This window comes from Phoca vitulina, unplaced genomic scaffold (assembly GCF_004348235.1).
Source record: "Phoca vitulina isolate PV1807 unplaced genomic scaffold, GSC_HSeal_1.0 scaffold43, whole genome shotgun sequence".
Taxonomy (NCBI): domain Eukaryota; kingdom Metazoa; phylum Chordata; class Mammalia; order Carnivora; family Phocidae; genus Phoca; species Phoca vitulina.
In genome coordinates, this window is record NW_022589746.1 from 9,945,419 (window position 1) to 9,965,492 (window position 20,074).

A 20,074-nucleotide genomic window follows, 5' to 3' on the forward strand; every position below is an offset into this window, starting at 1 on the left:
TATATATATATATATATATATATATATATATATATATATATATATATGCTTTTATATCTCTGCATAACATGAAAACCTACAATTCTAAACCTGATCCTGGAAATTTCATTTACCTGTACCTTAATATTTTTTGGTTATGCATACCTGTCTTTACTCCTCTGCTATCTATAATACTATATTTGTAATAATGTATCATACAATTCCACAGAATGCCAATACTAATACTACTGAGTCCAATAACCTAAGAACTGACAATATTTTTTTAAAGGTATCACACTGAAGCAAACATATCATTGTATCTGGATTCAGATTAGAACCAAACCATCAATTTACAAATCTAGAATGAATATATTTTATTCTTGTAAGCCCAGCTGTTTGTCCCCATAAATTGTTCATTCTCATCCATAATCTTATATTCAAGTTCTTTCATTCTGTTAGTTTACAGTCCAATAATGTTTTTAAAAAGTTGCCTTTCCAAATCTCTCCATCACTTTCAGCTTCATTTGCTAAAAAGAAAAAAAAAAAAAAGGCCTATAACATGAACAAACATTTCTCCAAAGAAAATATATAGATGATCAACAGACACATGAAAAGATACTCAACATCACTCATCATCAGGGAAATGCAAATCAAAACCACAATGAGATATCACCTCACACCTGTTAGAATGGCTAAAATCAACAACACAGGAAACAACAGATGTTGGCAAGGATGTGGAGAAAAAGGAACCCTCATGTACTGTTTGGTGGGAATGCAAACTGGTGTAGCCACTGTGGAAAACAATATGGAGGATCCTCAGAAAGTTAAAAATAGAACTACCCTATGATCCAGCAACTGCATCACTGAGTATTTACCCAAAGAATACAAGCACACTAATTCAAGAGATACATGTACTCCTATATTTGTAACAGCATTATTTACAATAGTCAAATTATGATGGCAGCCCAAGTGTCCATCAATTGACAAATGGATAAAGAAGATGTGTATACACACACACACACACACACACACAATGCAATATTACTCAGCCATAAAAAAGAATGAAATCTTGCCATTTGCCAGGACATGGATGGAGCTAGAGAATATAATGCTAAGTGAAATAAGCCAGTCAGAGAAAGACAAATACCATATGATTTCACTCACATGTGGAATTTAAGAAGTAAAACAAATGAGCAAAGGGAAAAAGAAAGAGAGAAACCAAGAAATAGGCTCTTAACTACAGAGAACAAACAGATGGTTACCAGAGGGGAGGTGGAGGGAATGGGTGAAATAGGTGATGGGGATTAAGTAGCACACTTGTCGTGATGAGCACTGGGTGATAAAATAAAAAGTTAAAAAAAAAAAGTCTGTTTGTATAATTTAACACAAACATGAGCTACGCTGCTATAACAACGTCTTTGTTAAACACTGAATTTTTAAATATTTCACGCAGCTCTGATTTTCATTCAACTATGTTTCTGGCAGCCATAACTCTACCTATGATTTTCTTTCAACACTCTGAATAGATATTAAGTCAGTGGTATTTAACAAATGGTTTTTATCAGAATTAACTGGAGAGCTTTACCAAACACAAGCTTTTAGGCATCATACTGAAAGATTTAGTGGTTTAATGTCTGTACTTTTAAAAATACTTCTGTAAAAACCAGCAAATATGGTAAAATGCTAATGAAAGATCAAAAAAAGGATGTATAGAATAATATATTTAATATTTATGATATTAATAATGTTAGGTTTATTATGAAAATAAATATTTAAATGTTATTAACAAATCTATATAAGCCCCATCAAAAGTGTCCTGTTCTTCTTAGGACTTGATGTGTGTGTATGAGGAGGATGACATGGAGTTGGCTTTCATATTCCATGATAACTTTTAAAATGAGCATGTGTTATTTCTGTTCAGAAGAAACAAGAATGATAACACAGGCATGATTTTTCAGTCTCTATGTTAATGTATACCTGACAAATCAGAATCTAATGACTGATGACCTGGCATGTATGTTTACAAAGGGTTTATGGTAATGACTTTCTGAATTATTATGAAAATCTGGCTCTATGTGGTCCACGGTCAAGCAAAATCATTAATAATGTGCAATTCTGGATTATTAAAGAGTGAAACCAAGATCTTTCTCTTTGGAAGATCAAAATCCGGGGGGATGGGGTGGAGAGAGGTCTCATAAAATACCATTACCTAATTACATGACCAGGAAATAACTTTTTTTTTATTATGTTATGTTAATCACCATACATTACATCATTAGTCTTTGATGTAGTGTTCCATGATTCATTGTTTGCGTTTAACACCCAGTGCTCCATGCAGAACGTGCCCTCTTTGATGGACAAACATAGAAGGAGAAGTGAGCTGAAGTATTCAATGAACTTGTCTTGGCAAAGGAAATTTGGGATAAAAATTATAAAACATATGTAATGAAAACAAGAAGCCATTACTTGATGTCAGGCACTGTTTCCATACCCTTTGTTGTTTCGGTTTCTCATTTATAACCTCCATATTTCCTACTATACTTTCAGCATTATCTTTTCTACCTGTTTTTTCAAATTGTGTTTTGATTACTGCAGCTATTTTATTCCTTTTTTTCCCCAATTATTTCCTATGATATAACACAGCTCATAATACATCTTCCTGCGGTCTTACTATCTCTTTCAGAACCTCTTATTTGCCTGTTTTATGTTCTTGCACACCCAAAGCCATTATGTTATTGTTAATTTTTATTAAAAACTAGTAACAATATTTAGGCATTACATGACAACATTTTTCATGTGAATTACCACTTGCTTGTCCTGTCTTCTCCTGTTTCTTGTAATAACTTTGCATATATCTTCTGCTGGCTGGTTTTTTTTTTTTTTTTTTTTTTTTTAATTCCTGAGCACTGAAGGAGATGGATTTTTCCTGACCCAGCTATTTCCTGATCCAGCTTTCCCATGGGGTGAACTGAGAACCGTATTCCAAACTGGCAGGAATAAGGGCACTGCATGCTCTCCTCAATCTTTACTATTCTTCAACTGAGAGAAGTCTTTTTAGTTTTTTCAGGTATAAAGTCTTTTTCATTTTCTACTACTTCACAGATGGACTGCAGCTTTCCAACACAGCTTGTGCCTATGAGTCCTCATTCTACCCCATCCCTCTGCTTCTCAGGAAGAAACCCGGTACAGAGATCTAGCACCATCCTGAAAGTCCTTCCTGCTGTTCTACAAGATTAGGTTTGACAATTTGAGGTTCCACCTTCGAAAGGAGCAGCTCTGAAATCTTTAGCTCAGCACACACCTCCACCTGGTATTTCACAGCTATTGGCAACCCCTTCCCCTTGTTTTGCTGTTGAGAGTTAAACTTTCTGCTTGTTCTTTCAAAAGTGATGTTTGATTTGCATCTGTTAGTTCTTCTTGTATTCCTGTTCCTAAGAAGTCAAGGTTAAAATGCCAACTTTATGCTTCCATCTTCAAACCTGAGGTCCATTTACTTCTCCTTGAAATACATACTTCTCTTGGCCTCCAGAATATCATATTCTCTCAACTTTAGTCCATCCTCACAGATTCCTCCTATAGTCCCCACTGCTCAATCCTCATCTTTATCACTTCTAAACCTCTAAACCTCATGGTGCCCCAGGATTCAGCCATGAGACCACGTCTCTCCTTTATTTATACTCATGAGCAAGAAGATCTCATACAGTTCCCATGACTTTGAACATCTTCACACCGCTGATGTCCACACTTACATATTGTTATATACAGTGTAACCTCCAAAAAACTAGTAATTTTCTGAAAGAATATATAACTAAAAGCTAATAGAGGCAAAAGAATATAATAATTTAAAAATCCAAGAGGAGGGACGCCTGGATGGCTCAGTCGGTTAAGCGTCTGCCTTCAGCTCAGGTCATGATCCCAGGGTTCTGGGATCAAGTCCCACATCAGGCTCCTTGCTCAGCGGGGAGCCTGCTTCTCCCTCTGCCTGCCGCTCCCCCTGACTGTGCTCTCTCTCTCTCCAGTAAATAAATAAAATCTTAAAAAAATATAAAAAAATAAAGCATTGAATTAAGTTAAAAAAAAAGTTTTTTTAAATCCAGTTGTGAAATGAGGAATAAGAGAAGAAAGAAGACATGGTACATAAAGAAAAGAAATAGCAAGACTGTAGGCTTAAGTCCAATTATACCAGTAAACATAATTGGACTAAATAATATAAATAAGAAAATTTAAATGTCAGACTAGATTTAACAAACAACTACTGCTTTCAGTTTATAAGAGACACACTTTAAATATAAGAACATGGTAAGGCTGACAGTAAAGGATGGAAAAGAAAGCTGGTGTGGCAACACTAACACCAGACTCAGACTTAAAGGCAAAAGTATCACTGCATATATGGAGACAGGCACTGCATAATGGTTGAAGAGTCCATTAAAAAGTGAAATGTAACAATCCTAAATTCCTATTTGCCTACTAATACAGCTTCAAGAAATATCACAGTTGGAGATTTTAAAACGTCTTAGTATCTGACAGAACAGCAGACAAAAGACAATCAGAATACAGAAGAGCTGAAAAAATACCATTGTAGAACATTATACAAAACAATTACAGACTATACCTTCTTGTCAAGTGAGCATGGAACATTTATGAAAACAGACAGTATCGACAAATTTCAAGCAACTGAATTTATTTCAAGAAACTGAAATTCTCTGTATTAAATTAGAACTCAAGAACTGAAGGATAACTAGAAAAAAAATGATTTTAGAAGCAACTCACTTCTCAACATCCCTGCTTGATGCTCTGATCAATGGCAGCTCCTACATTTTCCCTGTGGAACACCTCCAGGTGTCATGCACACCAGAGAAGGGGGGGCAAGTGAAATGGTGTCATGAACAAGGGGGACTGCCTTCAGGAAGTCCCTCTGAAAAGAGGACAAAATCAAATATTTGGACCGGTATTGGGGATGGGGAGTCTAAAGCTTACCAGACAGTGAGAAGTCATGCTGGGGTCCTAACAACTGCAAAATCGTTATTTCCAGGTGTACCCTCTGGGACTGTGCTTGCGTGTGTGCATGTGTGAAAATAAGGCATTAACTTGCAATCTAAGTGTGATCTGCACCCAGGGGTGGTTATCAGAAACATTCAAGTATTTGAGGAAATACCTGGTGGTGCACAGACCTCAGACATGCCCTCTGGGAGCAGGTTTACTGCCTATAGTGTGGTTATTCTGCTAGAAAGAGGTACAGAATCTGTTCCTGTCTTGAGCTGAAATGCTTCATGACCCGGCCTCAGCCTGGAAGGCATTCAAGTCAGCTTCAACTGGCTGGCCAGAGCTCTATGGATAACAGAATGTGCCACGGACTTCTTTCTTGCAGGCCAAGGCAAAGTCTGGGCAAAATACTAATATGAACTGCAGCCCCTGGTTTGATGCCTTGGGCCAGGTTAAAAAAAAAGTGAATGGAAATACCTGAAGAGCATCTAGCTTTCTAAGACAGACCTTGATGGTTAAAGACTAAACCAAAATTATGGAGGAATGGCACACATATGGAAAAACTGGCCAGAAGTCAGAAATAAAATGAGTGGTTGTGTGGGGCTGTAGGGAAAATAAATTTTGTTTCTGCACAGCTAGGACTTCTCGAGCAAATCTCAATAAAACTTGGAGCTTAAAGTAAAAGAATGAGTCTTGGAAAGTAATTTATGACTAATTAGATAGAGACAGACTCCAGAGAGACTCACATTTCAGTGGGGGCACTGGAACTGGGGGCCCTGGTGACATCCTGGGTATAAGGCTGGAGACAATGGTCTTCTTTCTCCCCTGAAGAAATGTACTCATAGTCCAAAGGGTTAGAGTGTGAACTCAGGATCCTTCCCAAGGGAGGAAAGGTTTTCCTCTCTCCTTTTAAAAGGGTAGGGGGACAGCTACCTCTCTCTTCTATAGAAACACCCACATTCATTTTAACAGTATTTTTCACCCAAAATACCAACTTTGTATGTATGTGTAGAACACCTGGTTTCTGTCTCATTGCTTCAAGAGTAAGAAACTGAGGTACACTGGAACCACAAAGTTGTTACTTAGCTTTAAGCAAATACTAATTCATCTGCTCTGTTCCAGGAACCTCATGTGTTGTATTTATGGTAAAATACTAAAAATTTAACAGTCTGAAATTTAAAATCTCCACCAAGAGATAACTTCAGGGGCGCCTGGGTGGCTCAGTCGTTAAGCGTCTGCCTTCGGCTCAGGTCATGATTCCAGGTCCTGGGATCAAGCCCCGCATCGGGCTCCCTGCTTGGCGGGAAGCCTGCTTCTCCCTCTCTCACTCCCCCTGCTTGTGTTCCCTCTCTCGCTGTGTCTCTCTGTCAAATAAATAAATAAAATCTTAAAAAAAAAAAAAAGATAACTTCAGACCCAAAAAAGCTTCATAAGCGAAATCTATCAAACATTAAATAACATAATCTCACATAATATCATCCATAGAATAGCAAACTATAAAACACTGCTCAACTCATCTTACGAAAGTAGTACAATCTTCAACCCCAAACGTGAAAACATTACAATAAAGGACAATTAAGGATAATAGTTCTCATGAACACACACACACACACAGAAAAGCCAAATTCAGTGATTACAAGAGCAAAATACATTATGATGGAGGATGTATTTCAGACATAACAGGTTGGCTTAACGTTGGAAAATTAATCAAGATTACTCACCATATTAACAGAATAAATATGAAAAAGCATGATTATCTCAATACATGCAGAAAAAGTATTTGACAAAATCCAATACTCATTCATGAATCAAAAAAGGGTGGGGGCACCCAGGTAGCACAGTCAGTTAAGCATCTGACTCTTGGTTTTGGCTCAGGTTGGCTCAGGGTTCTAAGATCGAGCCACATCGGGCTCCCTGCTCAGCACAGAGTCTGCTTAACACACTCTCTCTCTCCCTCTAACACACTCTCTCTCTCCCTCTCCCCACCATACACATGCTCGTTCTGTCTCTCTAAAATAAATAAATAAATCTTTAAAAACAAAAATCCTCTTAGGAAATTAGGAATAGAAGAGAACTTCCTCAAAATGATAAGGCATATTTATAGAAATCCTTCAGTTAAAATCAAAATTAATTCTAAAATACTCAATAGTTTCTCTCTGAAGGCAAGAATAAGACAAAGATGTTCACCTTCACCACTTCTGTACAACATGTTACTGTCATTCTTAGCCAGTACAATAGGCAAAGAAAAGAAAAAAGGTATAAACATTAGGAAGGAGAAGTAAACTTGTCTTTATTCATAGAGAACACAATTATTGACCTAAAAATTTTTAAGAAATCTATAAAACAACTACCAGAATAAGTAAACTTAGCAAAGTTGCAGGATACACGGCCAGTGTGCAAATACCAACTGTTTTTCTATACACTAGCATTAGATGTCAATTCTCTCCAAAATGATCAATGTAATCCCAATAAAAGCCCTAAAACAGTAGGTATAGGCATATGGGGGTGTGTGTGTGTGCACGTGCACGCGCATTTGTGAAAACTGACAAGCTGATTCTAAAATTTATATGAAAATGCAAAAGCTCATAGTATCATAGCATTGTCCATAATATCTGGAAACATAGAAATTATTTTAATATATTGTGTAGATTAAAATGTTCTTGGCAACATTCTGTATTCATGCTATAGCCAGGCAACCTTGAAGAAAATAGCAAAGCTAGAAGGCTAACACTGCCAGATGTCATGACTTACAATTAAATTATAAGGATAAAAGACAATGGTATTGTCAAGAAGATGGATAAATCACCCAATGGAACAAAACAGAAAGCCCAGAAACAAAACCACAAATATATGGTCACCTGATAAATAACAAAGATAAAACCACAATTGAGCAGGAGAAAGGACAGTCTTTTTAACTGTCATCAGAAGTCCTCAAGAGAATGGTAAGACAAGACATAATTGAGAAATGGTATTTTCAATACATACATCTGCCAAAGATTCATATTTGGAATCTATTTTAAAACTTCTATAATTCAATAGAAAAAGACTAATGATCCAATAAAACAATACAGGCAAAAGACCTGAACAGTTAACTTTGCTAAAGAAGATCCAAATAGCCAACAAACATATGAAAAGATGCTCAACATCATCAGTCATCAGAGAAATGGGAATGAAAACCTAATGAGATAGCACAACACAATGACTAAAATGGCTAAGTTAGGTGGACGATACCAAGTGCTCACAATAACAAACTGCACTTAAAGCTCTCATACACTGCCAGTGGCAATACAATTCCGTACAACCTCTCTGGAAAACTGTTTAAACTAAAAAATATTGCTAAAGCTAAATATGTGATTACTCTACCCAGCAAGTCCATTTCTGGTCATACATCTAACAGAAGTAAGAGTTTATGTCCTCCTCAAAAAGACACACACAAGAATATCTATAAATGTTTTTCAAATACCTCAAAACTCAAAACAAGTATGTTTCAAAACAATATGTTTCAAATATGTATCCTAACTATGTTTTAACAATATAATAAAGAGATAAACTCTGGGATAGTCACAATGGAATGCTACACAGCAATATAAAGCAATAAACTAATGATATACACAACATGGATGTTTCTCATGGACATAATACTGAACCAAAGTAGCCAGATACTATATATATAAATATTCTATATACACGTATGTACAGTAAGAATACATACACACATATATAGTACATGTGTGTACACTTAAGATCTGTGTACTTAACACTATATAATTTATTCCTAAGGGGGAAAAAAGATAACATTTGTGTATAAAAGTGACACTGGGAGATACTGGATGATTCAGTGACTGAATATTTGAGTCATGTCAACATGCTACTTCCAAAGGTCCAGAGCCTCTAAAAGGTGATTCCTGAAGACATTTCAATGGCCTTAAAGCTCTGAACTAACCCTTTGTGATCTAATTTCCTCCTAAACTCCATCTGGCTCATACGTACTAACTCACCTGGGTCACTCTGGCTTGGGATCTCTTCCTCTAATATCCACGGCTCCTCTCCTTGCTCCAACTTGAGGATCACTTCTGGTTTAGGAATGGAACACCCTGTGAATGAGAGGTGTGTGATTTGGGACAAACTGGATGAGCTTCAGGGCCTCTGAAAGTGGAGGACATAATAACTCAAAGACTATACAATTAAAAAAAAAAAATTAACTTAATCCCTGTTATGAGGGAGAAGAAAACAAATTCCTTCTGATAACCAAAAGAGATAAGTCAACCTTGACCTCCAAATTCCAAAGCTAAATATTATTATATTCTACAAAAACTCTGCAAGTTTCTGTAAATAAAAAAAGACACACATAGCGGGGGTTTCCGTGAGAAACAAACACTACCTACCCACTGAGACAAGGTGACTGTAGTTCTCCAGCATCACATCCCTGTACAGGGTTCTCTGAGCAGGGTCCAGGTGCTGCCACTCCTCCTGGGTGAAGCCCACAGTCACATCCCTGAATGACAAGGATCCCTAGAAAAGCACATTTCTGCTCAGTCTGAAGTGATCAGAATCAGGTGATTTGAAAAAAAAGAAGTTCAAAGACTAATTCTTACCATTTTTTACTGTTGAAAACTGGCCAGAAAATGTTACTATGGACCTCTACTATATAGCTTATTTTGTGTTATACTTTGTGAGTAAAAAAAAATAATAATAACAGAAATACCATTGGTGAATTATTTTGTTATTTAATACAAAAAATCTGAGTGCTCACATGTACCTGGAACTGCCCTAGTTTCTGAGAATTCCAAGTTGAATAAAATACTCTTCCTGGTCTCAAAGAAGTTATTCTCATAAGGAAACATACGAAGACATAGCTACCATAGGACTTAAAGAATCCACACCACGAACACGTGCAACACAGACAGGAATCATAAAGGGATTCTGTGCAAGTTCCCATGCTCTGACTGCAGACCGGTGTCTCTGATCACACAGATGCAAAGAGGCACACAGCCACTGTTGATGCATTTCCCCCAGTTGTTGCAAGTCCCCTTCAGTTTGTGTTTTTCCCTTTTCATTTTCTCCTCCTTCATTCTTTGCTTTTCCCCCTTCAAGAACTAGACATTGAAGACCAAGACATTCAAAAACAACTGCATATACTACGAGAATAAGAAAGTAACTGTGCATACCCAAGGAAAGGCTCAGAATACACCTAAGAAGACATTAAGTTTACACATCAGGCTGGTCCTTGGCACAGAGAAAGCCTACAACAATCAAAAAATAAATAAAAATAAACAAAAACAATAAGAAAATACAGCAAACATTGCAGAATGGGGAGAATCTGATTTTCAGAGTTACCACATTATTCAAATTCAAATAGATTCAAATGCCCAGTGTTCAATCAAAAAATCACAAGGCATACAAAGAAACAGGAAAATATGAAACCATAAAACTCCTAGAAAAAACATAGGTGGTAAGCTCCTTGACATAGGTCTAGGCAATGATTTTAGATTTGACACCACAAGCAAAAGCAACAAAAGAAAGAATAAATAAGTGGGACTACATCATAACTAAAAATTTTTGCACACCAAAGAAAATCATCAACAAAATGGAAAGGCAACCTACTAAATAGGAGAAAATATTTCCAAGTAATATATCTAATAAGGGACTGATATCCAAAATATATAAAGAACTCATACAACTCATTTGTATAAAAAAAAAAGAATCTGATTAAAAAATGGGCAAAAGATCTGAATAGTCATTATTCAAAGAAGACACACAGATGGCTAATAGGTTCATTAAAAAGATTCTCAAAATCATTAATTATTAGGGAGATGCAAATCAAGACCACAATCATATTACCTTATACCTGTTAGAATGGCTATCAAAAACACAAGAAGTAACAACAGGTGTTGGCGAGGATGTAAAGAAAAGGAACCCTTGTGCACTGTTGGAGGGAATGTAAACTGGTGCTATGGAAAACAGGATGGAGGGTCTTCAAAAAACTAAAACTAGAACTATCATATGATCCAGCAAGTCCACTTCTGGGTATTTATCCAAAGAAAATAAAAACATTAACTCAAAAGATTATATACACCCCCATGTTTACTGCAGCATTATTTACAATATCTAAGATATGGAAACAACCTAATAAGTCCATCCATAGATGAGTGCATAAAGAAATTGTGGTATATATATATACAATGGAATATTATTCAACCATAAAAAAGAATGAAACCTTGCCATTTACAACAACATGGATGGACTCTGTGGCATTATGCTAAGTGAAATAAGCCAGAAAGAGAAAGACAAGTACCCTGTGATCTCTCCGATATGTGGAATCTTAAAAAAAAATACGTTCATACAGAAAACAAATTGGTGATTGCCAGAGGTGGGGGGGTGGAATGGGGGAAATGGGTGAATTCTTCTTTATTTGTTTAAATAAATTGTTTTAAAGAGAAAAGAAACCTAGAGACCAATATCCTTTATGAACATTGATGTAAAAAATCCTCAACAAGATATTATCAAACAGAATTCAGCAGCATAGTAAAAGGATTGTAATATACTACAAAGCTATAGTAATCAAAATATATGGTACTGGCGCAAAACAAGACACAAAGATCAATGGAACAGAACAGAGACCCCAGAAATAAATCCATACCTATTTGGTCAATTAATCTACGACAAAGGAAGCAAGAACAAAGACTGAGAAAAAGACAGTCTCTTCAACAAATGATGCTGGGAAATCTAGACAGCTACATGCAAAATAACGAAACTGCGTGACTTTCTTACACCATACACAAAAATAAACTTAAAAGAGATTAAAGGTCTAAATTTGAGACCTGAAACCATAAAACCATTAGAAAACATAGCCAGTAATTTCTTTGACATTGGCCATAGAAACGTTTTTCTAGATATGTCTTCTCAGGCAAGGGAAACAAAGCAAAAATAAACTATTGCAACTACACCAAAATGAAAAGATTTTGCACAAAGGAACCAATCAATGAAACAAAAAGCAACCCAGTAAATGGAAAAAAAAATATCTGCAAATGATATACCCAATAAGGGATTAATATCCAAAATATATAAAGGGCATAAACAACTCAACACCAAACAAAACAAAACAAAAAAACACTGATTAAAGAAGACATACGGATGGCCAACAGACACATGAAAAGATGCTCAACATCACTCATCATCAGGGAAATGCAAATCAAAACCACAATGAGTACCACCTCACACCAGTCAGAGTCCCTACTATCAAAAAGAAATAACAAGTGTTGGTGAGGATGTGGAGAAAAAGAGACCCTTGTGCATTTTGAGTGGGAGTGGAATTGGTGCAGCCACTGTGGAAAACAGTATGGAGGTTCCTCAAAATATTAAAATAGAAATATCTTAAGATCCAGTAATTCCACTTTCTTTGGGCATTTATCCAAAGGAAAAAAAAAACTAATTTGTAAAGATATATGCACCTCTATGTTTACTGCAGCTTTACTTACAATAGCAAAGATATAGAAGCAACCCAAATGTCCACTGATAGATGAATGAAGAAAGATTTGGTATATAGACACAATAGAGTATTATTCAGCCATAAAAAAGAATGAGATCTTGTCATTCGTGACAAAATGGGTGGACCTAAAAGGTATTATGCTAAGTGAAATAAGTCAGACAGAAAAAAAACAAATACCATATGATTCACTTACATGTGGAACCTGAAAAACAAATTAAAAAAAAAAAAATAGACCCATAAATACAGAGAACAAACTGGTGGTGCCAGAGGGGAGGTGGGTAGGAGATTGCTGAGAAAAAGGATTAAGAGTTACAAACTTCCAGTTAAAAAATAAATAAATTATGGAAATGAAAAGCACAGAGCAGGGGCACCTGGGTGGCATAGTCATTAAGCGGCTGCCTTCGGCTCAGGTCATGATTGTGGAGTCCTGGGATCGAGCCCTGCGTGGGGCTCCCTGCTTGGCAGGAAACCTGCTTCTCCCTCTCCCACTCCCCCTGCTTGTGTTCCCTCTCTCGCTGTGTCTCTCTCTGTCAAATAAATAAATAAAATCTTAAATAAAAAAAAGTACAGAGCAGTAAATAAAGTCAATAATATTGTAATCATGTATGACAACAGGTGGTGACTACACTTATTGTGGTAAGCATTGACTAATGTATAGAATTGCTGAATCAGTATGTTGTACACCTTAAACTAATATAAATTGTATGTTAATTATACTTCAATTAAAAAATAAAATAAAATGGATTATATACCATGACCAAGTAGATCTATTCTTGGAATCCAAGGATGGTTCAACATATAAAAATCGATCAGTATAATATACCACATCAACACAATGAAGGAAAAAACAAAATGACCATCTCAATTGATGCAGAAAAAGCATCTGACAAAATCCAACAATCTTTCATGATAACAACACTCAACAAAATAGGAATAGAAGGGAACTAACCCCACATAATAAAAGCCATGTATGTAAAAAATACAGGAAAAATTATACTCAATGGTGAAAGGTTGAAAGCTATTCTTCTAAGATCAGGAGCAAGGCAAGGCTGCTTGCTTTCTCCACTTCTATTCAACACAGTACTGGAAGTTCTAGTCACAGCATTAGACAAGAAAAAAATAAAAGGTATTCAAATTGAAAAGGAAAAAGTAAAATCACCTGTGCAAATGATATACTCTTATATGTAGAAAAACCTAAAGACTCCACAAAAAATGCTGTTAGATCAACTAAATGAATTCAGCAAAGTAGCAAGATATGTCAACACACAAAAATCAGTTGCACTTCTATACAGGAACAATGAACAATCTGAAAAGGAAATTACAAAAGCAATTCCATTTACAAAAGCATCAAAAGAAATCTTAGGAATTAATGTAACCAAAGATGTAAAAGATTTGCACAATGAAAACTACAAAACAGTGCTGAAAGACATTAAAGAAGACATAAATAGGGGTGCCTGGGTGGCTCAGTCGTTAAGCGTTTGCCTTTGGCTCAGGTCATGATCCCAGGGTCCTGGGATCGAGCCCTGCATCGGGCTCCCTGCTCAGCGGGAAGCCTGTTTTTCCCTCTCCCACTCCTTCTGCTTGTGTTCCCTCTCTCACTGTGTCTCTGTCAAATAAATAAATAAAATCTTTAAAAATAAAGAAGACATAAATAAATGGAAACACATCCCATGTATGTGGATTAGAAAACCTACTGTTAAAATGTCAATATTACTCAAAGCAATCTACAGAGTCAATGAAATCCCTAGCAAAATCCCAATGATATGTTTTGCAGAAATGAAAAAATTCATCCTAAAATTCATACGGAATCTAAAGAAACCTGAATATCCACAACAATCTTGAAAAAGAACAAAAGTAGAAGACTCATACTTCCTGATTTCAAAACTTAATACAAAGCCACAGTAATCAAAAAAGGATGGTACCAGCATAAAAAGAAACATATAGACCAATGGAATAGAAAAGAGAGTCCAGAAATAAACCCTCACATATACTGTCAAATGATTTTTGACAAGGTTGATAAGACCATTCAATGGGAAAATGACAGTCTTTTCATCAAATGGCACTGGAGAAACTGGATAGCCACATGCAAAAGAATGAAGCTGGACCCTTACCTAACACCATATACAAAAATCAACTCAAAATAGATATAGTACCTAAATGTAAGACCTAAAACTATAAAACTCTTAGGAGAAAATATAGGACAAAAGCTACACAACATTGGATTTGGCAATGATTTCTTGGATAAGACACCAAAGGCCTGGGTAACAAAAGAAGAAACTGACAAATTTTTCATTAAAGTGAAAATATTTTCACAACAAAAGTTACTATCCAGAGTAAAAAGGCAATCCACAGAACAGGAGAAAATATCTATAAGTCATATAGCTGATAAGGGATTAATATCCAGAATATATAAACTCCTAAAATTCAGTAACATAAAAACCCCAAACAACCCAATTCAAAAATGGGCAATGGACTTGAACAGATATTTCTCCAAAGAAGATATACAAATGGTCAATAAACACAAGAAAAGATGCTCAATATCATGAATCATTAGGGAAATACAAATCAAAGCTACAATAAGATACCACCTCACACCTATTAGGATTGCTACTATCAAAAACACAGAAAACAACTGTTGGTGTGGATGTAAAGAAAATGGAACTCCCATGCACTTTTGGCAGGAATGTAAAATGGTACAACCACTGTGAAAAACAGTATGGAGATTCCTCAAAAAATTAAAAACAGAATTTACCATATGACCCAGCAATTCTATTTCAAGGTAAATATCCAAAAGAAGGTCTCAAAAAGATGTCTGTACACTCATTTTCTCAGCAGCATTGTTATTCACAATAGTTAAAACATGGAGCAACTCGTGTCCATGGACAGATGAATGGATAAGCAAAATGTATATATACATACAATGGGATATTACTCAGCCTTAAAAACGGAAAAGAGTCTGCAGTACGCTAAAACATGGATGAATCTTGAGAACATTATGCTAAGTGAAATAAGGCAGTCACACAAGGACAAATACTACAGGATTCCACTTATATGAGGTAGTTAGGGTAATCAAAATTACAGAAACAGGAAGTATCAGGGTACTTTCCAGTGGGGAGTTATTGTTTAATAGGTACAGAATTTCAGTTTTACAAGATGAAAGACTATGGGGATGAATGCAGTGACAGATGCACAACAATGTTAATGTATTTTAACACCACTGAAGCGTACACTTAAAAATGTTTAAGATGGTAGGGGCGCCTGAGTGGCTCAGTCGGTTAGGCGTCTTGCCTTCGGCTCAGGTCATGGTCCCGGGGTCCTGGGATCGAGTCCCACATCGGGCTCCCTGCTCTGCAGGAAGCCTGCTTCTCCCTCTCCCACTCCCCCTGCTTGTGTTCCCTCTCTCACTGTGTCTCTCTCTATCAAAAAAAAAATAAAATCTAAAAAAAAAAAAGAAATGTTTAAAATGGTAAATTTTATGTCATTTGTATTTTACCACAATAAAAAAGAAAAAAAAGTAAAAATGTACTGATATGTACTACAACATGGATGAACCTTGAAAACATGCTAAGTGAAAGAAGCTAGACACAAATGGCCATATACTGAATGACTCCATTTGTATGAAATACACAGAATAGATCAATCCATAGAGACAGAACACAGGCTGCTGGTTGCCAGGGATAGGGTGAATAAGAGAATGGGGAGAAACTCCTTAATGAGTAAAGGGCTTTATTTAGAATGATGGGAATATTTTGAAACTCAATTAAAGTAGTGGTTACATAACACTGTGAATGTACTAAATGCCACTGAATTGAGTTGGTCACTTTAAAATAGTTAATTTTGCATGTGAATTTCACCTCAATAAATTTTTTAAAAACATAAAGTGTGGGGAATAAAATTACAATAAAAGATGAAGGAGTGAAAACCACATATCAGTAACCACAACAATATGAGAACAAATTCTCAATATAAAGGACAGAGCATTTCATATTAGGCTAAAAATGTCTAGTTATATGTTCCTTACCAAAAAAAATATACTCACAAAGAAAGCGGAAAATCTTACTAAGATGCAATACCCCCATGACCCAAAAACCTCCAGGACATCAAAGGAAGGAATGACTCACTGGTGAGTGAGAATGGATAACATCTCCTTTTACAAGTCAATGGTTTTCAGTGACTTGCTTTCAACTAAGTTAAAAGAGAAATTAATTATAGAGTTGTATTAAGAAAACAGTTTCATTTACAATAGCATCTAAAAGAATACAATACATGTGGGCTCTTTCCATAGTTTGGCTATTGTGGACATTGCTGCTATAAACACTGGGGTGCATATGCCCCTTCGGATCACTACATTTGTATCTTTGGGGTAAATACCCAGTAGTGCAATAGCTGGGTCATAGGGTAGCTCTATTTTCAACTTTTTGAGGAACCTCCATACTGTTTTCCAGATTGGCCATCAACAGATGAATGGGTAAAGAAGATGTGGTATATATATACAATGAATATTATGCAGCCATCAAAGAAATCTTGCCATTTGCAACAACATGGATGGAACTAGAGGGTATATGCAAAGCAAAATAAGTCAATCAGAGAAAGACAATTATCTTATGACCTCACTGATATGAGGAATTTGAGAAACAAGACAGGATCATAGCAGAAGGGAGGGAAAAATGAAACAAGATGAAAACAGAGAGGGAGACAAACCATAAGAGACTCTTAAGCTCAGGAAACAAACAGGGTTGCTGGAGTGGGGGGTGGGGTGGGAGGGATGGGGTGGCTGGGTGATAGACACTGGGGAGGGTATGTGCTATGGTGAGTGCTGTGAATTGTGTAAGACTGATGAATCACAGACCTGTACCCCTGAAACAAATAATACATTACATGTTAATAAAAAAAAAAAAAAAAGAATAAAACAGCCTTCTCCTGGTCTCAGACTTGAAAAAAATAAAAATAAATAAAAGAATACAATACTTAAGAATAAATTTGAGCAAGGATATGTAAGATTTGCACACCAAAAACTACAAAACATTGCTGAAAGAAATTAAAGAAGACCTAAGTAAGTGGAAAAACATCTCACGTTCACAGATTATAAAACCTAATATTGTTAAAATGTCAATATTCCCCAAAGTGATGCACAGATTCAATGCAATCCTCACCAAAATCTCAACAGCCTTTTCTTTGCAGAAATAGAAGGCTAACCTAAAATTCATATGGACTTGCAAGGGACCTTGCTGTAGAACATAGTTTGGTGGTTTCATAGTAAGTTAAACGTAGGATGACCCATCAATTTTACTCCCAGGAAAGAAGTGAAATAGGTCTTCGAACAAAAACTTGTACATGAATGCTCATAGCAGCACTGTTCTCAACAGCCAAACATGGAATCACTCCAAATGCCCATCAACTGATAGATACACAAAAGGTGGACTATACATCAGTGGAATATCATTCAGTCATAAAAAGAAGTAGTGGTACATGCTATGACATGGATGGGTTTTCAAAACATTAAGGTAAGTCAAAGAAGCCACACATTAAAGACCACATATTGTATGATTCCATTTTATATGAGATATCCAGAATAGACAAATCCATAAACAGAAAGCAGGTTAGTGGTTGCTAGGAGCTGGGGAGACTGGGGAGTAATTTGCTCATTAAGTCATGGCACTGCTCATTAAAGGTATGGGGTTTCCTTTTGGTGTGACAAAACTATTCTGGAAGGAGAGGGTGGTTATGGTTGTACAACATTGTGAATGTATTAAGTGCAACTGAATTCTACACTTTAAAAGGGTTCAAATGCGAATTTCACGTTATATGTATTTTACCACAATTGAAAGAGTGGAATCCCTCACCAGACTGCAAAAATGTAGATTCTGCCTAGTCCCCAGGGCTGTCACAAAGCCTATCTCATCCTACTGACTACCACTAATCACTGTGGTCTGCCCAAACCTGCTCCTTCTTTGAACAACTGTGAGTCCTAATGCTGGCACGGTTCACGAGAAGTATTCTATGCCTACCACTTCTTTATGTGTAATTGCAGGACTATCACTGGAAGGTACATAATGCCACCAAATGAGGCTTATCAAAAAAGGTTTTTATGTTCCAGTTTCAAAACTCAGTAAGATCACAAGATGTGCATTTATCTACAAGGCATCTTTGCCCTACTACATCGGATGTCAGCAACCTGTAAACATTTTCAGTAAATGGCCACATAATAAATATCTTAGGCTTGCCAAACCACACGGTCTCTGTCACAACCACTCAACTCAACCCCTATGATATGAAAGCAGCCACAACCACAAATGAACGAGCATGGCTATGTCCCAATAAAACTTTATAGACACTGAAATCTGAATTCCATATAATTTCCCATCACAAAATACTACTCTTGATTTGTTTCTCAACCACCTAAAAGTTCTTAGTTTGTGGGCCATAGAAAAATAAGCAGCAGGCTGTATTTGGCCCATGTACTGTAATTTGTTGACTTGTGCTCTGCATTTTCCCTGATGTTAACGTATTCATTTCTACTATTTTACATGAAGGTACAGACAATTTATGAACCTCACATAACCACTGTTAGGCAAAACTGTGAATAAATGAACAACTCACCTGGGATGTGATCATTTTCTGCTGGCCCTGGAAGAGTGTGGATAACCGTGAGGGTACAGCTGAGAAGGAAAGAACCAACATGAGAGATGCCACCAGCCTGAAAAACTCCACGTAGCTGCTGGCAAAACACCTCCGAAGTGGAGATGCCTTGAGAAGGGACAGAAAGGATGAGAGGAGGGAGCAGCCCATGCACAATTCTGGACTGCTCAGACATACTAGTTTTTAAATGTAAAAACATTTGCATCTGGCTGGCTCAACTGGTGGGGCGAGCGACTCTTGATCTTGGGGTTGTAGGTTCGAGCCCCATGTTGGATGTAGAAATTACTTAAAAATAAAATCTTTAAAAAATGTTTGTTTTCTCCTGATTTACTAACAATGTATGCTTTAAAACAGAAAAATGTAAGCAACACAGTACACTAAATAAACAAATTAGGAAAAGCCAAGGAATGGAACATAACGCTTTCATTAAAACTGATGCTGAGCAAAAATATATCAAGTTGTAATGTTCATTATAAACCAGAGAATCGGGGCGCCTGGGTGGCTCAGTCGTTAAGCGTCTGCCTTCGGCTCAGGTCATGATCTCAGGGTCCTGGGATCGAGCCCCACATCAGGCTCCCCGCCCGGCGGGAAACCTGCTTCTCCCTCTCCCACTCCCCCGCTTGTGTTCTCTCTCTCGCTGTGTCTCTCTCTGTCAAATAAATAAATAAAAAAATAAAAAATAAATTAAAAAAAAAAAAATAAACCAGAGAATCCCACTAGGTTCTGAAAAAAGGGATGGGGTTTTAAAGGGCTGGTCTTTTTTCAAAGGGAAAAAAAAAAAAAGTTTGCTTTAACTCAGTTTCAGGTATCTCAAACATATCTTTTGATTAAAAACAACAGGGGCACCTGGGTGGCTCAGTTGGTTAAGCAACTGCCTTCGGCTCAGGTCATGATCCTGGAGTCCCAGGACCGAGCCCCGCATCGGGCTCCCTGCTTAGCAGGGGGTCTGCTTCTCCCTCTGACCCTCCCCCCTCTCATGTGCGC

General features: G+C 36.7%; 1 protein-coding gene across 3 annotated transcripts in view; it reads right to left on the minus strand.

Annotated features, from left to right (window-relative positions):
* The window catches only part of LOC116648389 (zinc finger protein 37A-like), a 27,134-nt gene that overhangs the window by 5,412 nt on the left and 1,648 nt on the right, over positions 1-20,074 (minus strand). Inside the window, exons 2-5 of one of the 3 annotated variants that reach the window (XM_032430349.1) lie at positions 19,052-19,110; positions 10,131-10,205; positions 9,348-9,474; positions 8,961-9,056 (exon numbers count right to left, since the gene is read on the minus strand). In XM_032430349.1, the coding sequence (XP_032286240.1) occupies positions 8,961-9,056; positions 9,348-9,381 (130 nt within the window). In that variant the 5' untranslated portion in view covers positions 9,382-9,474; positions 10,131-10,205; positions 19,052-19,110. Of the gene's footprint in view, positions 1-8,960; positions 9,057-9,347; positions 10,206-19,051; positions 19,111-20,074 lie in introns of all 3 variants that reach the window. The other 2 variants (XM_032430347.1, XM_032430348.1) reach the window with 2 other exon arrangements.